Genomic DNA, 21,622 nt, shown 5'->3' on the forward strand with positions numbered 1-21,622 from the left:
CGAAATGCATGCCTCACAGACATAATAAATACATTTATAGAAAGCTTTAAATTATTACTTAACGAAATAAAACAAATCAAAAGCACAAACTCTTTCATGTAATCCATAAAGATAAATTTCTCTCTAAAGGCGCGTCCAAAAAGGAGATTGCAAGTCAGGATCTTTGCGACACTGACTCAGAATACACAAATTAATTAATAAATAATTCATTTATGTCCTTACTCTTTCCTCGACACATTCATTGTTATTTATTTTTGCCAGTGCTTGGGGCAAGTTTTAGCCTATTGTGTGCGCTTGAACGCGGATTCAGCTGCGCTAAAGCACACTAAACGGTGTCTGAGTCTGTCTCAAAAGTGAAAGCGAAAGTGAAGTTTCGTGTTGTTTCCACCAGCGCGGCATTTTTTTTCTTCAGCATAATTGATGGATGTCTAAATTATGAAAATAAGGAGAAGCCTAAAACAGGCCCGATGCCGGCCGGGGTCTGAACTATGACGTGGAAATTGGCCCGAAGCCGCAGCCCTGGGGTGTAAAAAAAAAGTCAGGGCCCATCGGCCCGGGCTGAAGTGCAGCGCTTTAATTGACTGCTTTGATGTGCTGCAATACAAGGCACTGTTTTAATGCTTACATCTGATTTTTTTTTCTTGCCCCCCCCTGACTCAAGAGTCAAATGTCGCCCATGCCTCTGGCAATAAAGACTGAGGCAACCAAACCTACCTTCAAGCTTCAGTTAGTTCTGTCACTAATGGGTCAGATGAAGCTTCACTCAAAGGAATGTAAAGCTACAAGCATGTGCGCTAAAGAATTAGAATCACTACCAAGGCTTGCTGTAGAATTGCATGCATGGGACAGTAGTGCATCTGACGGGACACTGACGATGTCCGTCCATGATATCCATTACGTTAGGGCACGTAGGACATCTAAGTGTATCCATTTTGAATCAATACTCACCTTAAAACAAGGTCTATGTAAACTCCCTAGTGCAGTAGCCTCTCACTGCAGAACACAAGGTTCAAGGGGTGAGGTTGGATCCACATCTAGGGGATGGAGATGGGTGGGTTTAGGGATCAGGGGGTGGAGACGGACCAGGTTTATGGATATGTAAGGAGGGAGGAGTTGGATCTGGATCCAACCTTGCCCTGGGATCTTGTGTTCTGCAGTGAGGACCATCTCCCCTAGTGGGGTTCAGTTGGTGATATAGCGCATATACACTCTCAAGCCAAGGCAACCAGGGCTTACGAATGCTTATCTGTTATTCTGTTCTCGGTGCGAGCTTAAGGGATTTTTTATCCACTGGTGCTTTCAGCAGTGCCTCTGGTGGTGTGAACTGTTTTTAGTATATCATTGTTGTAACATCTTGTTCTGTAAGACTCATGTTTCCCTGGATGAATCCGTAGGTACCTGAGAGTGCAGTTTTGCTGGGCCGCCACATCACCGATTCAAGCCAGCCCACTCCACACATTGGCACTCCCACAGAAAAGGAGCTGGAGCAGGGGCTGGCACTTCAAAAAGACAAAAGCCAAGAGGCAGTGCAGTAAGTGCTACATATATACACACTCACAACATTTAATACTTATTTAACATGGTGTTGTAAAAACTTGCTGTGTTTCCTCTTTCAGGAAATATGAAAAGCTTGTGAGAGAGCTGTTGGAATGTCTAGATGACAGGGACCTGTAAGTATCAAATGGATGTTTTAAAGTGCTACATTGTTTCTTTAAAACTGGACACACAAAAATGTTATTATGTACGTCATCAGGCCTTGGAAGTTTGAGCACATTGCTATTGGCTTCCTGTCTCTACTGTTAAGAGATGACTATCCCCTCCCGGCCCCAGCAGTGCTCTTCTTTGTACAGAGCCTCAACCATGATGCACTTGTTGTTCGCAAGGTTCGTGGAATGTTGATTTTTGTTAGTTTTGTGTTAATCTGTATAAGGGTTTACTAGGGGTTTAGCTCCAGTCTGCTCTAATACACTTATCTAGAAGTTTGTAGTACTGATGAACACCTTTATTAGCTAGTTTAGATGTGTTAAATTAAGATTAGGAGTGGGTTTAGATCTCAAATCTGCAAGAAAGTGGCCCTCCAGGAGCATGATTGGGCACCCTTGATCTGAAGTACTGTTCAAAATGTTTTAAAAGAGGTTATGCTCCCAAAGGCAGCATTTATGGTCAAAATATAGTAAAACAGTATTATTGTGTATGTATATGTGTGTGTGTGTGTGTGTGTGTGTATATATATATATATATATATGTGTATGTGTGTTTTATTAGTATTATTTTTACTTTAATCTATTTTTAAATGCAATACAAAATATACTTTTTCTGGTGGCAAAGCTACATTTTCAGCATCTGTTTTTAAAAGTTAATGTTAAAATGTTTTTTGCTCCTCAATATTTTTGTGGGAAGTGTGGCCCCTTTTTTTTATCATTTTTTAATGAATACAATGCTCAAAAAACATCTATTTAAAATGTAAATGTCTTTACTGTCACTTTTAATTAATTAAATTCTTCCTTGCTTAATAAAAGTATTACATTCTTTAGAACTTAGTTTGTTACATGTTTAAAAAATAACTGTTAATGTTGTTTTGCTTCCAAAAATGCTGATATAGATGGCGATCGCTGCAATGGCAGGAATACTGAAACAACTGAAGAGAACACGCAAGAAAATACCTGTTAGTCCCTGTGATATAAGTGAGTAAACAATGCTGTACAAACACATAAATAGTACAATTAAATGAGGAGGCGATTAAATTACTCTTCACCTCCATCTGTTGGTCCATCTGCACGATTTCAGTATCTGTGAAAGGAGATAATTACACATGTGGTGCCTTGCAGGTGGGGTAACAGAGCCGGAGGGGCTGATGGCAGGAGACAGGCCGGGGAATGACTGGCTGCAGTACCACGGTGACAGCCTGCCGAGCACCCAGCAGGACTGGGACAATTTCTGCTTTATAGAGAAGACACACTGGGGCTACTACTGCTGGCCAAAGTAAACACTCTCAGCCTCTTATCACTGTATGATTCACTCCAAATCTCTGTTTCTAACCATTTTTCTCACTCTCCATTTCTCTGCTTATAGGAAGCTGATGATATATGCCCCAGCAGCTGAGCAGCCCAAGGATCTTTCTGCTGAGAACATGAATGAGGTATACATGGACTGACAACTGCATTAGACTTAGTTTTACTGCCAAACCTGACAGTATGTATACTAAATGTGATTTTTTTTTTTACAGAGGGAGCGCATCATCTGTGACCATTTCACAGACCCCAAGTTCATCAAACAGCTCATTGAGTTCCTGTCTCTTGAGGACCGAAAGGGCAAAGACAAGTTCAATCCTCGTCGCTTCTGTCTTTTCAAGGTACCAGCATCGTAAGACAATAATCATGGTAGTGGAGATTAAAGTACAGTTTAGCAGTAAGTTCATATCTTTCTTTTTTTATTAGTTATAAAGAAATTAAGGTTTTTGAGGAAGACATTCCAATATTTTTCTCAATATAGTGGACTTCAATGGGAGCCAACGGGTTGAAGGTCTAAATTGCAGTTTCAGTGCAGCTTCAAAGGGCTCTAAACAATCCCAGTCGAGGAATAAGGGTCTTATCTAGCGAAATTATCTATTTTCTAAAAGGAAATTAAAATTAATATACTTTTTAACAACAAATGCTCATCTTGCAGTAGCTTGACTTCACGCATTACATAGTCATGATAGAAAGGTTATGTGTGATGTAGGCGGAAGTACCGATTCAGTGTTTACAAAGAGAACTTGCAAAGAAAGTCAAACGCACTTTAAAAAAAGGTCAAACAATGACGTCGGATGATTTGGAAGTTGGAGGAATTTTTCGCCCTAACCTACATTTTTTTTTTTTTTTTTTTTTAACCAGAGTACACAGACGAAAAACTAACCAATGCGTGACCTTTCTAATTTGATGACGTATTTGTGGTCAAAAAGTATATATATTTTTTATTTTTTTAAGAAAATGACAGATTGTTTAGCTTGACCAGACCTTTATTCATCAGTTGAGATCATGTAGAGCCCTTTGAATACTGCAGTTTGGACCTTCAACATGTTGGCTTCCATTGAAGTCCTGTATATTGAGAAAAATCCTGCATTGTTTTCCTCAAAAACCTTCTTTTTGACTGAAGAAAGCCAGACATGAACATCTTGAATGACATGGGGTTGAGTAAATAATCAGGAAATTGTAATGCTGGAAGTGAACTAATCATACCTGACTCTCATTGAAAGCACGTTGAATAGCCTTGATGTAATCTGTAGAAATATTTTTAGATGTTCGTGTGCATCTTGTTAACAAGCCACTGTTTGTCCTGGACATTTGCTTACAGTGTCCTCTGCAGCAGGGTGCATACAAAACTCTCAGACACAGAGAGTACATTAAGAGATGCTCAGTCCCTTCATAATTCCCCTACCTTCTATTTTGGGGTTCTCATTGGAAAGAAAACATTTAAAGTGTAGCATTTATTTCATCATTATCATCCTGTTTATGTTCACTGATTCTAGCAATTTTGTTGCAGTTTCCCCAGCTGTAATTCCTGAACCGAAAGATTGCACAGATTGTGAGGACATATTCAATAAATGATTTGTGGAGAGGAGTAAACACAATTGTGCTTCCAGCCACATCTACCTCTGCAAATCTCTGCATTTTAACCAGCTCATAAGCCTGCCTTGCTCACCTGCCATAAGAATTTATTACAAAATACAGATGGCTTGCTTTCTCATTCAATGCCCACAGGGACTTTTCCGGAACTACAGTGATGCTTTCCTGCCTGTTCTAAAGCCTCATATGGAGCGGCTGGCAAATGACTCTCACGAGAGCACCCAGCGCTGTGTGGCTGAGATTATTGCAGGACTGATTAGAGGCAGCAAGCACTGGAGCTTCAGCAAGGTGAGCACCGCTGCACTAAATTTAGGAAGCCACTACGATTTTTATCCACATTGTCTGAAACTCCTCTTTCTCACACACAGGTGGAGGCGTTATGGAAATTCCTGATTCCTTTGATGCGAACAGCACTGTCCAATATTACTGTTGAGACCTATGCTGACTGGGGTACCTGTGTGGCAACTGCCTGTGTATGTGTCATAGATCTTCAGTCTGTTAAAATGTGTGCCACGTAATTACCACCTGGTCATGAAAAGGTTATAAAAGGGAAATTCAGGGGGAAAAGTCTGCATATAAATATTAAGATAATTTAAATTGAGTATTTAAAATATCTGAATTAATATATATTTATTAAAACATTTTTTAAAAAGTTGCATTAAATTGGTCCAAAGTGACTGAAAAAAAACTTCATTCAACACTAGTCCTCAAGAAACATTTCTTCATCAATATAGAATGATTTCTGTAGGATAATGTGACACTGAATACTGGAGTAATGGTTGTTGGTAATTCAGCTTTGCAATCACAGGAATAAATTATAATTTAAAATAGAAATCTATAGGAGCCCTGTTCCGCCACAGAATAAAAAATTAAAGGTTTTTGCGACTTTTTTATCTTACAATTCTGACTTTTTTTTGTTTTTAGAATTGTGAGATATAAACTTGCAATTGTGAGAAATAATAGAATTTCAAACAAAAAAACTCACAAATCTAACTTTTCTTGCAATTCTGATTTTTTTTCTTAGAATTGTGATATAAACTCGAAATTGTAAGTTATAAAGTCAGAATTGTGAGTTTATATCTTGCAGTTCTGACTTTATAACTAACATTTTTTTTTTCATATTACAATTACGAGATAAAAACTTGCAAGCTTTTTCTCGCAAATCTGAATTTTTTTCTCAGAATTGTGTGATATTAACTTGTAATTGTGAGTTATAAAGTCAGATATAAACTCACAATTCTGAGTTTGTTTTCCTCAGAACTGCATATTATAATTGCAAGATAACTCGCAATTCCTAACTATTTTTTCTCACAATTCTGACTTTTTTTTTCAGGATTGTAGTATAATCTTGCAATTACGAGTTATAAAGTCAGAACTGCGAGATATAAACTCACGATTTTTACTTTTTTCTCAAAACTGCATGATATAACTCTCAGTTGCAAGAAACAAAGTCAGAATTGCAAGATGAAAACCTTGAAATGTAATTTTTTTTTTTTCGTAGAATTCTGCGACTGCGGGTTATAAAGTCCAATTTTAAGGGGGAAAAAGACTCCGAGTCTGTATCTCAATTCTGACTCTTGCAATTGCATATTACAAAGTCAGAAGTCACATTTTTGAGAAAAAAAGTCACAATTGCAAAATATAAATTCACAGTTCTGAGATAAACTTGCAATTCTGAGAAATAACGTTTATGTCCCATAATTTTGATGTTATAACTCGCAATTGTGAGTTTATATCATGCAATTCTGACTTCATTTCTCAGAATTGTGAGTTTATATCTTACAATTCTGTGAAAAAAAAGTCAGAATTGAGAGTTTGTATTACGCAATTCTGATGAAAAAAGTTCAGAACTGTGAGATGTAAACACGCAATTGAAAGAAAAAGTCAGAATTGTGAGGTAAAGTCATTACTTTTTTTTTATTCAGTGGCGAAAAGAGACTTCAATGAAAATCAGTTATTTTGCAAATTGCAATAAAATTTCATTATTACCGTTTTACTGTATTTTTTTGTCAAATAAATGTAGCCTTGGTGAGTGTGAGACTTCTTTAAAAAAAAAAGTAAAAAATTGTAATTTATTTCAGATTTTTTTAGCAGTATGTGAAGCTATGAGAAGAACTCACTGTTGATGTTTAATGTTTTCAGGAGAGTCGAGATCCACGAAAGCTCCACTGGCTCCTCGAGATGCTGATGGAGTGTCCTCTCAGCGGGGAGGGTGGATCGTTTGTAGATGCCTGGTAAGTCTATTTTGTGTTTTACTTTGTGGGACAATTTAGAAAACATTCAGACTTTTTCATATTTGATATTTGAGAGGAATAATTTCTATCTCTCTCTGTAGCCACCTGTACGTGCTGCAGGGGGGTCTGGCACAGCAGGAATGGAGGGTCCCAGAGCTGCTACACCGACTGCTAAGTTACCTGGAGCCCAAACTTACTCAGGTTTATAAGAATGTGAGAGAGCGCATCGGCAGGTGTGTCTGCAGTTGGGGTCAAAATGGTCACTGTAGTCTAAAAATAAACTCCATGCATCCAGCAATTCCACTGATTCTCTCTTGTCATGTTTTCTGTCTTGTCTTGTCTTCTCTTGCAGTGTGCTGACGTACATTTTCATGATTGACGTCAACCTGCCATTCACTCAGCCTACTAAATCGCCACACATTGCTGAGTTTACCGAAAGGATCTTGTCTCAGCTGAAGCCCCTGATGGAGGGAGACGAGGAGATCCAGAATCACGTGGTGGAAGAGAATGGAGTGGGGGAGCAGGACGAAAGAACACAGGCCATCAAACTCCTCAAAACAGTTTTGAAATGGCTGATGGCCAGTGCGGGGCGCTCATTCTCTACACCAGTACCTCAGCAACTACAGCTGCTGCCCCTGCTCTTTAAGGTCTCGCATGCTCTCTCTCTCTTAGCGTATGCTCTTTGTATCTCATCCTTTATACATTTGTGTGGAGTGCTCTTAAGTGGATTGCTGACTTCCACTCAGTGCCTGTTTTTCCCCCATCCACAGATCGCGCCCGTAGAAAACGATGACAGCTATGATGAGCTGAAGAGGGACGCAAAGACGTGCCTGTCCCTCATGTCTCAGGGTCTCCTCTATCCTGAGCAGATCCCTGTGGTTTTGAAGGTCCTACATGAGGTGAGGCCTCAGACTTGCTAGACACAGCCTCGGATATCGGGACAACAGTTTGAAGGTTTAATTTGACCTTGACTATTTTTTTCTTAAAGGGATAGCTTACCCCAACATTTTAATTACCCCATGATTTTGTCACCCTCAAGCCTGCAACTGTGTTTTAGTTCCATGTAAAAAAAAAAAAAAAAAACTAAAATTACAAGATTAAATTGACTCTTCCTCATCCCAGTAAGAGGATGGGGGTGCTCGGACACAACAATATTTCAATAAATTATGGTGCCTGGCAATTTATCCTAGTGCTCTTAATCCAAACCTTTGCATGCACAAAATAGGCTCTACTCTCAAAATATTATAACTTTAATTTCTACTATTTAAATTCTCGAAACATTTTAAATTTATTCTCAAAACATTTAGACTTTATTCTTGTAGTATTTGGCTTTATTCTTGGAACATTTCTACTTTATCCTTGAAACATTTTGACTTTATTCTTGTAATATTTGACTTTATTCTCAAAACATTTTGATTTCTTTTTTCTAAACATTTCGACTTTATTCTCTAAACATTTCGACTTTATTCTCTAAACATTTCGACTTTATTCTAGTAATATATGGCTTCATTCTCGAAACATTTCTACTTTATTCTTAAAAAATTTCGACTTTTTTCTTGAAACATTTCAACTTTGTTCTGGAAACATTTTGACTTTATTCTCAAAATATTTCAAATTTATTTTTGTAATATTTGGCTTTATTCTCATAACAATTAGATTTTATTCTTGTAATATTTTGCTTTATTCTCAAAACATTTCAACCTTATTCTTAAAATATTTAGACTTCATTCTCGAAACATTTCGACTTTATTCTTTAAACATTTTGACTTTATTCTTGAAACATTTCAACTTTGTTCTGGAAACATTTCGACTTCATTCTCGAAACATTTTGACTTTATTCTCAAAATATTTAGACTTTTCTTGTAACTTTGGCTTTATTTTAGGAACATTTCGACTTTATTCTCAAAATATTTCGAATTCTTGTAATATTTGGCTTTATTCTCAAAACATTTCGGCTTTATTCTCAAAACATTTCGGCTTCATTCTCGAAATATTTCAAATTTATTCTTGTAATATTTGGCTTTATTCTCAAAACATCTCGGCTTTATTCTCAAAACATTTCGGCTTCATTCTCGAAATATTTCGACTTTATTCTCAAAACATTTCGACTTTATTCTCAAAACATTTCAACTTTATTCTCGAAACATTTCAAACTTTATTCTCATCGACTTCATTCTCAAAATATAATTACTTTATTCTCAAAATATAATGACTTTAATCTCGTAATCAGATTTTTTTTTTTTTTTACGTGGCACTAAAATGCCATTGTACAAGCCATTCTAGGTGTATATGACTTTCTTCTTTCAGATGAATACAATCAGAGTTATGTTAAACAATGTCCTGGCCTTTCCAAGCTTTATAGTGGCAGTGAATGGGTTTTGAGATTTTGAAGCCCAAAAAAGTGCATCTATCCATCATAAAAAGTACTCCACACAGCTTCAGGGGGTTAATAAAGGCTTCCTAAAGTGAATAGATGTGTATGTGTGAGAATAATATCCAAATTTTAAATGTAAAAAAAAAAGTAATCTCTTTTGCTTACTGTTGTACGTGAGTTCACAAGAGTGGCGTTCCAGCAGATGACACAGGGCCAAGTTTTGTTTACAGCAAAAGGAAAACAAGTTTTGTACTTCTAATTTGTGCCCAGTATTTAGTTTTGCTCTAATTTTTGCGCTTCCGTGTTTGTCACTTCTCATTGGAGCTTATGCTACGCATTCTCCTACCATTATTACTAGGGCTGCAACTAACGATTATTTTGATAATCGATTAGTTCACCGACTAATTTTTCGATTAATCGATTAGTTGGCTTAAAAATGTCAATTATTTATTTTTAAAATCATACTATTCCACATTCTGAATGCTATGAAAACACAGTGCTTAACAATTTACAACAATTCACCTGTCGTAATAAAGTGAAAAGACAAATATCTGAAGAAAAACACACTAACAAGCATAAAATACAGTGTTTCTGCTATTTATTCTGCCGTGTCGGTGTTTAGTGTCCCGCCTACAGCAGCATCAGCGAGCGCAAGTGCCTTCAGCAGAGTTCCACGTTCAGATGCACGCAGTAAGATTAAACTGGCCTCAAAGCCCCAGCTAAAGTAATTACCATGAATGTGGCGGGGGAAAATTAAGGAGATATTCAAATTATTTATTAATAAACTAGTATTTTCTGAGTCAGTGTCGCAAAGATCTGCTCACTGGAAGCGCTTTTAAAGCCTAAATGCATCTTTATGGATTAGGCCTATATCTAATAAAATAGTTTTGTTTTCGATTTGAATTATTTCGTTTTATAGTAGTGCAGTAATAATTTAAAGTAAATGTATTACTCTTACATTTATGAGCAAAAATGAAGTTTCACATGGCGCTTGCACCTTCATGTCCTGTAAAGCTTTCACTCTGCGCACAAACGATTAGATGTGCGCCTATAGGGCCTACACATTTATCTAAGTTAAACGATTAAACTAATATTGTGATATGCTTTCAGTTTTTTTATACATATATCTAAGGATTTTAATTTAAATCGTGATGATTTGAGAAGGCTAAATTCATATGTCGGCCGCTGGGCGCTTCGTTTATTTAAAAAACAAAAACTTGAATTTCACAAATAAAAAGTGTTCCAAATATATTTCTAAATTAACTTTATAAACTAAAGAAACGAAAATAAATGTAATTACCTTGTTATTTAAAACAGCAGCTGCGCAATGAGGAAGAGAAAGAGAGGTTCCAGTCGGAATCGGGCCAGTAATTCTGATCAGCTGTCGAGGTTGTTTTTTGCAACGAATGTTTGTTTAATAGCCTATTTAACTCTTATTTAGGCTACTTTCTTATTTAAATGTTTTATTTCGTTGATTTATTTTAGCGTTTTGAAGGTTGCTTCTTCAACGACGGAGTTGCTAAACACGCTCGTTTGTTAATAATGTTTGAGGCTCATTTCTTTATATATAAACACCGCACCACCGTAGTTGGTAAAAATCTGCCACCGTCACAGCCCTGGCCTATAGTTCCTACCCTTCATAAATACGTGCACTACATATTGTAGTTAAATCTAAATTTAACATTCAACGGCTGACATGAATGTTTTTGCGCTGACTCAGTATTAAGTGTCTCCCTGTCTGTGTTCTTTGTTCCGGCTGTCTGACGCTCATTCAGTAAAGATTTAAACTTAACACAGACTGCCAGGATGGACTTTTATGCATAAATGGAAATGCTTGTGTGAATTTGTGACATTTACAGATAAGGATATGACCGTAAACTAAAAGTTTTCATACGAGCATGAGAACGGATCTGTCAAAGCGCCTCACAGGGCAAGCCATTACGCTATCAGCTTCAAAATAGAGATAGTTTAAAATAAAGAATTCTCATGTTTTGGGCAGCTCAGATCACGTATCTCTCCTGCAGCATCTCAGTCTGTTTCCTCCACTCTTCTTAGATGCATTATGTCTATAGACATGCGTCATTCAGTGCTGTAATTTGACGTGATCCTCTGAAGTGCACGTGCACTGTGGGCGGACCCGACTAATCGATAATGAGAATCGTTGTCGACGAATTTCATTATCGATAATCGATTTTATCGATTAGTTGTTGCAGCCCTAATTATTACCCAGTCGTAGTGAATACTGTGTTTGCTGTGTAATCATAAGATTCTTGTTATCATTTCAGATTGCTGGCAGCAGCTCTTGGCATGCACGATTCTCAGTGCTAACATACCTCCAGATAATGGTTTTCTATAATCTGTTCACCATACTGAGCAATGAGCAGGCTGTTCAGGACGTAAGAGCACTGGTCATCAGGCTACTGGAGGATGAACAGCTGGAGGTACCTTTTAGGCCATACTGGCAGCATGCTGGCATCATCATTTATTCACTTTTATGCAGCCTCGTTCATTAAACCTTCATCTCTGCGTGTCTCTGTACCTTAGGTGAGAGAGATGGCTGCCACCACTCTCAGTGGCTTCCTGCAGTGTAACTTCTTGGCAATGGATGCCTCCATGCAGACTCACTTCGAGGCTCTATGCAAAACCAGATTACCCAAAAAGAGGAAGAGAGGCTCTGTGGTGGACACCATTCCTTCAGTTGGTATGATCATGCTTTAATCACATGCAGTGGTGTGCTGTTTGGTTCAGAGCCATGGCACGTGGTAACATTTAAATCCTGCTAAATGAACCAAGGTCATTTAAGTTTAAGTCTGGTCTGAGTCTAGTCCTATTCCCTCAGTCTAATTATTCTGTCACAAAAAGCATGAAATGCCTGTAAATAAAATAATGAAAAGAAGAGTTGTAATGTTTTATGTGCATATTTTTGGTCTTCAAATAAAATATTTAAATATCCTTTAGACACGATACATTCACTTGATAAGTAAATCTCAGGCCAAATGCTATAATAATTAATATAAATTCAAGGTAAACAAGTGTGGAAAAAAACTAAATAAAAACAATTTATCTTGTTTTGATATTTAGAAATGTTACTTTAAAACAAATTAAATTATTTTTAAAATAAATTAAAACACTTCTTTCTTTTTTCCAGATAATTAACTTCTAATCTAAATATCTGTGTTAATTAAAATATATATTTTATATACATTTTATTTGTATACTATTTTAAAAGAAAAAAACACCTCAAGAATCAGATTTATCTTGTTTGAACAGTTTTTATTTAAGGTCAATTCACACTGCACAGGCGAACGGCAACAAATACCAACAAACAAGTTGGCTGTTGGATTTAGAATTTTATGAGAAATAACTCATGTTTACACAGCTCCAACAAATGCTGACTAAACGTGTTTAGTCAGGTAAAAAACAAACTCCCAACAGATGCCAATAGGTGTAACTTATTGATCCAACAAAACCCAACAAATGTGTTGCTGTTTGTCTTTGCGATGTGAATTGGAATTTTTATTATTTATATTATTTTCTACAAAACAATTTTTTATAGGGATATTCAGTTACTTTTATTGTGGAAAAAACAGAATCATATTGCTGTATTTACCCCATGTTTGTCTATCCTCAGATCTGGTACGGCGTCACGCCGGAGTGCTAGGTCTCAGTGCTTGCATCTTATCCAGTCCATATGATGTCCCAACCTGGATGCCTCAGCTCCTCATGGACCTCAGCGCACACCTCAACGACACGCAGCCTATTGAGGTACACCGGTCACATCACAACAAACACAATTGCTTTCTGTCTCCCTCTTGTGCTCGTCGCTCTTAGGGCCCATTAAATCTAACAAAAATCAATACAAGCCTCTCTCTGTCTGATTTAGATGACCGTGAAAAAGACACTGTCTAATTTCCGCCGTACTCATCACGACAACTGGCTGGAGCACAAGCAGCAGTTCACAGACGACCAGCTTGTGGTGCTCACAGACCTTCTTGTGTCACCGTGCTACTATGCATAGATGGGTAAGTTACAAAGACACTTGTTTAAATGATTAGTTCACCTCCAGAATATAAATTTTCTGATTATTTTATTCACCCCCATGTCATCCAAGATGTTCATGGTTTTTCTTTCTTCAATCGAAAAGAAATTAAGAATTTTGAAGAAAACATTTCAAGATTTTTCTCCATATAGTGGACTTTAATGGGGATCAGCAGGTTGAAGGTCAAAATTGGTCCAGTTTCAATGCAGCTTTAAAGGGCTTGACACGATTCCAGCTGAGGAATAAGGGTGTTATATAGGGCTGTTTTTTGCCAAGATTCTGGTGATACGATATGTATCATGATACAGGGGTTGCGGTATATTGCGATACTGTAAGCAAGGCAATAAATTGGGATATTTCTTATTTAGGGGCATAATTTTAGAAAAGCTGTAATTAAGGACACACCAAAATATGCAAATATTGATTATTCTGAGAACCTTTTTGTTCTGAAAATTTATCAAGTGGATTTCGCAAGTTTTTCAGTTTGAAATTATGTTCCGCATGGAATCGCCGAGACCGTGAAGCAAGCACCGCCTTAACTGCACAAAACGTCCCCACCATGAGAGAAAGCGGCCACCCAGATGCAAAGGCCGCCACTCCGTGCAGTCGAGGCGGCACCCGCGCTGCAGTGCTGGGGTGGATGTTACCACAAAGGCCGAAATGACGACACACTTTATTTTTGTACACCGAGGCGGGAGCAGAAACTATTCTTTCATCTTCCATTAATGCTAATAGTCTTACCTAGCAAAACGATTGGTCGTTTTCTAAAGGCATTGTGTAGTCACGTTGGAAAGGTCACAAAAGTCACATTTCTACTACTAGAAAGTACTACTGTAACATTTAGACTTTATTCTCAAAACATTTAGACTTTATTCGCATATTTTCGTCTTTATTCTCGAAACATTTCAACTTTGTTCTTGGAATTTGACTTTATTCTCAAAACATTTCGACTTTATTCTTGAAACATTTTGACTTTATTCTTGGAATTTAATCTATATTCTCAAAACATTTCGACTTTATTCTCGTAATGTTGTCTTTGTTCTTTGAATTTCGACTTTATTCTCAAAACATTTCAACTGTATTCTTGTAACTTCGACTTTATTCTCGAAACTTTTCAACTTTATTCTGGAAACATTTCAACTTTATTCTCAAAACATTCAAACTATTCTCAAAACATTTCGACTTTATTCTCTAAACATTCAAACTATTCTGAAAACATTTCATCTTCATTCTCGTTGTTTGACTTTATTTTCAAAACATTTTGACTTTATTCTCATAATTTCGACTTTATTTTCAAACGCTTCGACTTTATTCTCGTAATTTTGTCTATTCTTAAAACGTTTCGACATTGTTCTCGAAACATTTCAACTTTTTACTCGCAATTTCAACTATTTTCAAAACATTTCGACTTTATTCTCGTAATTTCGACTTTATTCTCTTAATTTCGAGTATATTCTCAAACATTTCGACTTTATTCTCTTAATTTCGACTATATTCTCAAACATTTCGACTTTATTCTCTTAATTTCGACTATATTCTTGTAATTTCAACTTTATTCTCTTAATTTCGATTATATTCTCGAAACATTTCGACTTTATTCTCAAACGTTTCGACTTTATTCTCGTAATTTTGTCTTTAATCTCAAAACGTGTCAACATTATTTTCAAAACATTTCAACTTTTTTACTCGTAATTTCAACTATTTTCGAGACATTTTGACTTTATTCACGTAATTTCAACTATTCTCGAAACCTTTTGACTTTTCTTATAATTTTGACTTTATTTTCGAAATATTTTGTCTTTATTCTCCTAATTTCATCTTTATTCTCCTACTTTAAACTTTTTTTTTTTTTTAAATTTTGACTTTATTCTTGAAAGATTTTGACTTATTCTCGTAATTTCGACTTTATTATTTATTTTATTTATTTATCTCCTAATTTTAGATTTATTTTTTAAAGTGGCCCTAAAACGCAGTCTTATCTAGATCTTGGATAGTCTGAGGGTGAATAAACTTAGAGCCATTTTTCAGTAGACTATTCTGGTTTTGGGACAAATTACTCCTGTAATGACCTGTTAATGCTGTTTAGTTTTGAAAGTAGTAGTTTCCTTACTGATTCTGACTCTGCTAATAATATGTTCTGTTGCCATAGTAATTCATAAATGAAAGCTTTTGTAGTCGGTAAACGCTGCTTAATTGCATGATCATGACCTGATGATATTTAATCTCTTTCTTTTCAGGTTGTGACAACGTTGCTGCAGGTTTTAGTTTTTTTTTTTTTTTTTTATATTCAAGTAAAATATCTTATGCATTCACGAGGATGGGATGGGAGGACACAGACGCTCAGGATCTCAGCATCTATAGCAGAACCTCTCGAACCCAGACCCAGGAGCCCATTAAATCATGAGCACACGACGAGAGGAGGGCAGGAGGCACATATAGGCACGAAGGAGACACGAGATGAGTGATTTAACAACCTAGACATATACTCTGTACGTACTGTTTGTATGTATATACCTAGCCCATATTTTTGCATTTCAACTATACTTAATATTTAAGGTTTACCAGTGCAGGAACATATGGCCTGCAGTCTGTAATATTATTGTACAGATAGTTTTTTTTCCCTATATAATCCTGCGTGTTGACATAAACTGTGATGAAGGACAGCCTATGGATCGCCCCATAAATCCAACTCCAAAGCCCCCATGATGCTCTCTCCTGTGAGGTTCTCAGTGATCTGAACCACTTTTCTGCATTTAACTGGAAGATTTTTCATCTTTTAGCATTTCGTTTTACAGCTAGCAGCATGCGAGTCTTGGTTGAGTGACATAGAGACGTTTTGGCATCTTTTTTTATCCGAAACCTCCACAGTAATTTGATGCGACAGGCACCTCTTTGGAAAAAGCGCATCGGTAACTTGATGAAGAATATATTCGGGCCAAGCCCTGGTTATTTATCATCACATTAGGACGCAAGTCTGAGTACTGTGACGTTATTGTGGTATGTGTGTCTGAAGGTAGCTTTGACATCGTCCTGTAGCTCTCTGCTCACATGCCATTGTAACAGGGTTTTGTTTTGTGTCCTATGTGTTTGTGTATTTATGTGTACATATGCATTTATCTATGCATAAATGACTGACACGTCTTCGTGCGAGAAAAGACAGGCCGGATTCAGGATGGGAGTTTGTGGAAAGCGGCGAGATACATGTGCATGTTGGTGTGAGTGTGCATGTTTGACCAAATTCAACTATCGTCGATCATGTTTTGAGCCATTTCTTATTGGCATGTGACAGAATCCAGGATTGTTTTCTTTTTTCTTTTCTGTCACTCTTTACTCCAGCCTCAGTACTGAAGAACCACTTTAGATTGTCACTCAAAGCGCCGGGAAGGGTTTCAGGTTCTATGGTTAGTTTTGTTTTACATTCGGAAGTGTACATAACAGAAACATTATTTAGCTTAGTGCCAAAACTGCAGTGATTTTTCTCTATTTTTTTAGATGTTTGCTTTGTTTTACTCTCAAGGCCAATAAATGTATTGTTTTTAACAAATTACCCACTGTTGCATTTTATTTTGTTATTTTTGGGTCTCACAATAAATATGCCATCATCATTATTGTTATTATTATTATTATTTTTATTATTATTATTATTATTATTAAAGGAGTAGTTCACTTTCAGAAAAAAAAATTACAGATAACGTCCTCACCCTCTTGTCATCCAAGATGTTCATGTCTTTCTTCAGTCGTAAAGAAGTTATGATTTTTGTGGAAAACATTTCAGGATTTCTCTCCATATAATGGACTTCTATGGTGCCCCCGAATTTAAACTTCCACAATATCGCTTCAAAAGGCTCTAAACGATCACAGCTGAGGAAAGAAGGGTCTTAACTAGCAAAACATGAACATCTTGGATGACAAGGGGGTGAATACATTATCTGTACATCTTTGTTCTTAAAGTGAACAACTCATTTAAGTAGTAATGGTGAACTTCAAGTTTCAGTACACACAATGTTGTCAATACAACAGACTTATGCGTATTGATAAATTACTAGGGCTGTGTTTTGACACATTTCACTATTTGATTTGATTCTAATTCACAAGCTTGCAATTCCATTCAATTTGATTCAATATAGATTATTTTAGATGTGTATCAGGAACAGCACAAGCCAATATTTCTTAAGGAAATAAAATCTCAACTAATAATATAAAATATACAGTCAGTACTACATTTCTATAAAATTGAAGGTTACAATTAACTGAGTAGTATACAAACGCTTATATTACACTATATTACATGGTTATATTTCTACTCCTATTCGTTTTTTAAAATAAAAAAAATAAATGGTGGCTGCTATTAAAACGTGACGGATTTACTCATATTAAACATTGAAGAACAGTAACTGAATATGTTTTTACTGAGGTAAATGTTGCAGACGTTGCAAATTAAACACAAAGTTACTGTTACATAGTTATATTTCTACTTGAAATATACATTTCAATGGTGTCATTAAAAACGTGACGGATTTTAACAAATTAAACATGAAAAGAACAGTAAAAAATTATAATGAATGTGTTTTATGGTGGATATATTTAGCAAAATGCCACTTTATGGAGTTAATCTTTCTAGCTGACTAATAACCAGCGTCACCGAGTGTGTTTTATTTCGTGAGGTAAATGTTACATTATGTGACATTGTTTATAAGCTGTTATAATGACTTCTTTCCAGGGTTGAAACACTGCGCAATTACATGAGGAAGGATACAGATTTCGGTAAATTGTACTCTTTCTTTTAACATAATTTAGGATTTTTATTCATGGTTCTTTGAAACGGATATTAAGCGGAGGAGACGATCAGTTGACGCCCCTTCTCTCAAACTGAGGCACTACAGCGATCTGTCACTCTACATTAAACAGCGCCAAAACGGTATTTATTATTTGAATATTGTAATAAAATTGAGAGAATTTGAATTTTAAGACTTTGTTTCATAACAAAATGAACAAAGCACATATCTTACTGCGATGTAATGGATGGGAATCAAGCTACAATGTTACGTTCGTTAACTGAAAACAGGTTAATATACTAATCGATTCTAGGGATTTAAGAAAATACTAACTCGAGAAATCAATTTTTTTTATCCTTCCTTACAAATTTTTCATAAAAGCTTTGCTTGGGTGAATTTCACAAATCCCAATAAAGACAAGAGATAAAAAAAAAATCACATTAAAGTAAAAACATCCATTTTATTTTTCTGTAATGGGCATTTAAAAAAAAACATACTATGTTAGTGTGAATTTACCTGGGAAACAGTTTAATGTCATTAAAATCTTATACATTGCAAAACAATTCTGTAATAAACACTCAAATAAACACATTTATGTTCATGAGATTCACCTTGCTATGGCTTATTTGCAGATTAGGATGGTAAGAACTTTAAAAATAAATAGGAAATGGCTTTGTAACACATTCAAGTATCCTGAGTAAAATAAACCAACCTCTGAGAAAATTTAACTGTTGCTTCCTTTACATTTTCATGGACAAAAATGACATTATATATTGTATTGTGCACAATATATCAAAAACTGAAATTTAGTTACATTAAATTTAGTTTGGTTTAAATTTAGTTAAAATTAAGTGTACATTAACCTGTTCATTAAAGAGACTACCACATATTAAGTAATCCTATTTAAAAACAGAACGGTACTTTAAGTATTCCTTATCAAACGCTTTATCAGGTAATCCCTTTTAGCATGCATCAGCTGTCATAATCTATATATGAGCAACAAATGGACTAAATTCCTGAGTTTTTCAGAAGATTAAGGACAATAGCATATCACTGCCTCTGCTCCTGGTTCTGCAGCTCCTTCACGAGGCGCTCCAAAGAGAACAGGTGATCGTCAAAGTCTTCAGGTACTAGTTGCCTGAGGGCTTCGGCGAGCTCAAACAGGTAATCTGTATTCTTGCCACTGGGCCCTACAGACTTTACAATCTGCTGAGCAATTGCCTCCAAAGGTGCTGGGCCAAGATAATTTGGGTTGTCAGAGGAGCCGATGTAGAGCAATGTGTCCTGCATTGGTTGGTAATTTTCGTCTTTGGGATGAAATGTAACCGTAATCACTCCGTAGCCGCCTTTCTCTCTGTAGTCCAGATACTCTTTCACTTCCTTTTCTCGGCCTGATGGCAACTTATAAGCAACGCCCCATACACAGCCCTACAAGTAAACAGAGTGTGAACAAACAGGGAAAAATTGTTTGGATTATTCACATTTGTAGCATAAGATTAAAAAATATATCTGCTGGATTAATAGATGTAAATGACATTTTATTAAAACTATGGCACTTATTAATATTGTATAAAACAAGTTCTGAAACTGTATTATTAAATGGTCAGTGAAAGGGAAGTGTTTCAATCTCAGATGTTAAACCTCAGAAGATCACGAAATAATTTATTTTAATAAATTCAATTTAAAAAATGATAAAGTGCATAAATAAATACAATGTGTATAAATGGTTTAATAATAAATCTTGTTTTATTTAATACAATTGAAAATATGAAAGTGAATTAAATGAGTCATTGTATAAAAAATGCTGTGTATTAACCATTTAAGGCAGGATATACAGACATTGGATTTGTTTAAAATTAGCTAAATTTCATGATATGTTCATTGTTATAATAGTTTATTTAAAAATGACATTAAAAATAAAATATTATTAAAGTGAATTAAAAAAATGGATGCACTGTATAAAAAACACTGCATCACCATTATAAGGCTAGATACAGTTATTTTGTGTTTCAAATTATTTAAAAAATAAAATAATAAATTGGCAATGTATAAAATACTGAATAATCATTTTAAGGTGGAATACAGAAATTTTGTTTAAAACTAGCTACATTGGATCGTTATATAATTAGCAGGTTATTTGAAATATATATTAATAATAGTTAATTTAAAAATGAATGATTTTTTTTTAAGTGAAATAAAAAATAAATTGACACACTGACTAAAAAAAATATACTGTGTCACCATTATAAGGCCGGATACAGATTTTTTTGTTTAAAATTATTTAAATTTCATGCAAGGTTAATCACAAATAATTTTAATAATAATAATAATACAATTAATAAAACATTATTGTGAATTATAAAAACAAAATTGACACTGTATAAAAATACTGCATAAGCATTTTAAAGTTTGATGTGTTTAAAACTATCTACATTTCATTAAAGATTATGCTATATAATTTACAGTTTATATATTTTCTATATATTTTTTTCAAATTATAATTTATATATATTTCATGCTAGGTTATTACAAATATAATAGAATTAGATAATTCATTTTCAAAAGGTATCTCTGAAAAAGCCTTCCATGCTTAAAAAAATAAAATAATGTGTCCCATATGTCGGCATTGTATTGGTTTCAGCCGTTTAAATCAAGCAGTATTTAACAGGTTGACAGTTATTACCTCAGGGTCCTCTATTAATGTCACCACCCGACCAGGCTGAAATATAATCAATAAGAAATAAAAGCGTTAATCGTCCTGTTTAAAATCCTCTGCCATCCTGAAAGGTCACTATGACTGTGCACCTAATGCTCCTTAAATACGACTTTGATAGGGAATAATCGGGACCATACCTTTCCAGGTACCCCGCGATGATCCGTACTTCCCTGCCAGAATCTGCGACTGAAACCTTTGATGAAACCCACTCGTTTCTCCTCATATGGAAAGTCAACTTTCCAAATCAAAGAACCGTAACCAAAAACCCACATGTTTCCTGCTCAGAGCTCACAGTGTTTCTGAACACATATCGTTACTGCACTTATATACCGATAGACGGTTTTTTAAGGCCCGTGTGCCACTGACGAGTTTGGTTAGATATGGTGACACCGTTGGCATAGGTGTGGTCACAACACAATTATTATAATTGCTAAAGAATACAAAAAAATAGTCATACTTGCCCAGGGCAGATACAGATCTAGCCGGATATCGCTTTAGGTCTCATATGAGTTGTCGTCTGATTGACTTACGCTGACATTAACACTATGGCTTTCACTAAAATCAAATAAAAACTAAATATACATGTATTTCAACGTTAAAGGCTGTACGCCATTCATTAAATGTATGAGAAGGGTAATATACAAAAGATTATTTTTCAAAATAAAAGCCGCCGGCTTTAAAAATAAACCTTTACATAATATCTACCAGAATATCCACCGTTGTATTTAATACAGTTCTGGAATTGTACAGGATTCTGATGAAACCTGTTGGTATAATAGTTCTTTGTGTAAAGCAAGTTATGTAATAATATTTCAAGGAAGAACACGGAACAAAAATGACTAAGAGAGATCTCCGTTTGTTGACATGGTTTCCATTCAGT

At 35.5% G+C, this 21,622-nt stretch overlaps 2 protein-coding genes across 2 annotated transcripts in view; one reads left to right on the plus strand and one right to left on the minus strand.

The window, feature by feature from the left end:
- The window catches only part of psme4b (proteasome activator subunit 4b), a 42,994-nt gene extending 26,196 nt beyond the window's left edge, over positions 1-16,798 (plus strand). The window contains exons 27-44 of the mRNA XM_073827879.1: positions 1,395-1,531; positions 1,617-1,670; positions 1,754-1,883; positions 2,603-2,684; positions 2,829-2,982; positions 3,073-3,139; positions 3,227-3,352; positions 4,740-4,892; positions 4,973-5,077; positions 6,747-6,838; positions 6,940-7,071; positions 7,191-7,485; positions 7,609-7,737; positions 11,498-11,653; positions 11,757-11,913; positions 12,844-12,977; positions 13,096-13,234; positions 15,489-16,798. Coding sequence (XP_073683980.1) covers positions 1,395-1,531; positions 1,617-1,670; positions 1,754-1,883; positions 2,603-2,684; positions 2,829-2,982; positions 3,073-3,139; positions 3,227-3,352; positions 4,740-4,892; positions 4,973-5,077; positions 6,747-6,838; positions 6,940-7,071; positions 7,191-7,485; positions 7,609-7,737; positions 11,498-11,653; positions 11,757-11,913; positions 12,844-12,977; positions 13,096-13,230 — 2,238 coding nt within the window. The 3' untranslated portion in view covers positions 13,231-13,234; positions 15,489-16,798. The remainder of the gene's footprint in view (positions 1-1,394; positions 1,532-1,616; positions 1,671-1,753; positions 1,884-2,602; positions 2,685-2,828; positions 2,983-3,072; positions 3,140-3,226; positions 3,353-4,739; positions 4,893-4,972; positions 5,078-6,746; positions 6,839-6,939; positions 7,072-7,190; positions 7,486-7,608; positions 7,738-11,497; positions 11,654-11,756; positions 11,914-12,843; positions 12,978-13,095; positions 13,235-15,488) is intronic.
- A 1,668-nt stretch (positions 16,799-18,466) lies between these two features.
- Positions 18,467-21,555, minus strand: chac2 (ChaC, cation transport regulator homolog 2 (E. coli)). Its single transcript, XM_073828623.1, has 3 exons — positions 20,880-21,555; positions 20,710-20,745; positions 18,467-19,454 (listed from the first exon to the last, which is right to left on the minus strand). Exons 1-3 carry the CDS (start codon positions 21,012-21,014, stop codon positions 19,077-19,079), a joined length of 549 nt encoding a protein of 182 aa, XP_073684724.1. The 5' UTR covers positions 21,015-21,555; the 3' UTR covers positions 18,467-19,076.
- Between the last annotated feature and the right edge of the window lie 67 nt (positions 21,556-21,622).

Source organism: Garra rufa, chromosome 22 (assembly GCF_049309525.1).
Source record: "Garra rufa chromosome 22, GarRuf1.0, whole genome shotgun sequence".
Lineage (NCBI taxonomy): Eukaryota > Metazoa > Chordata > Actinopteri > Cypriniformes > Cyprinidae > Garra > Garra rufa.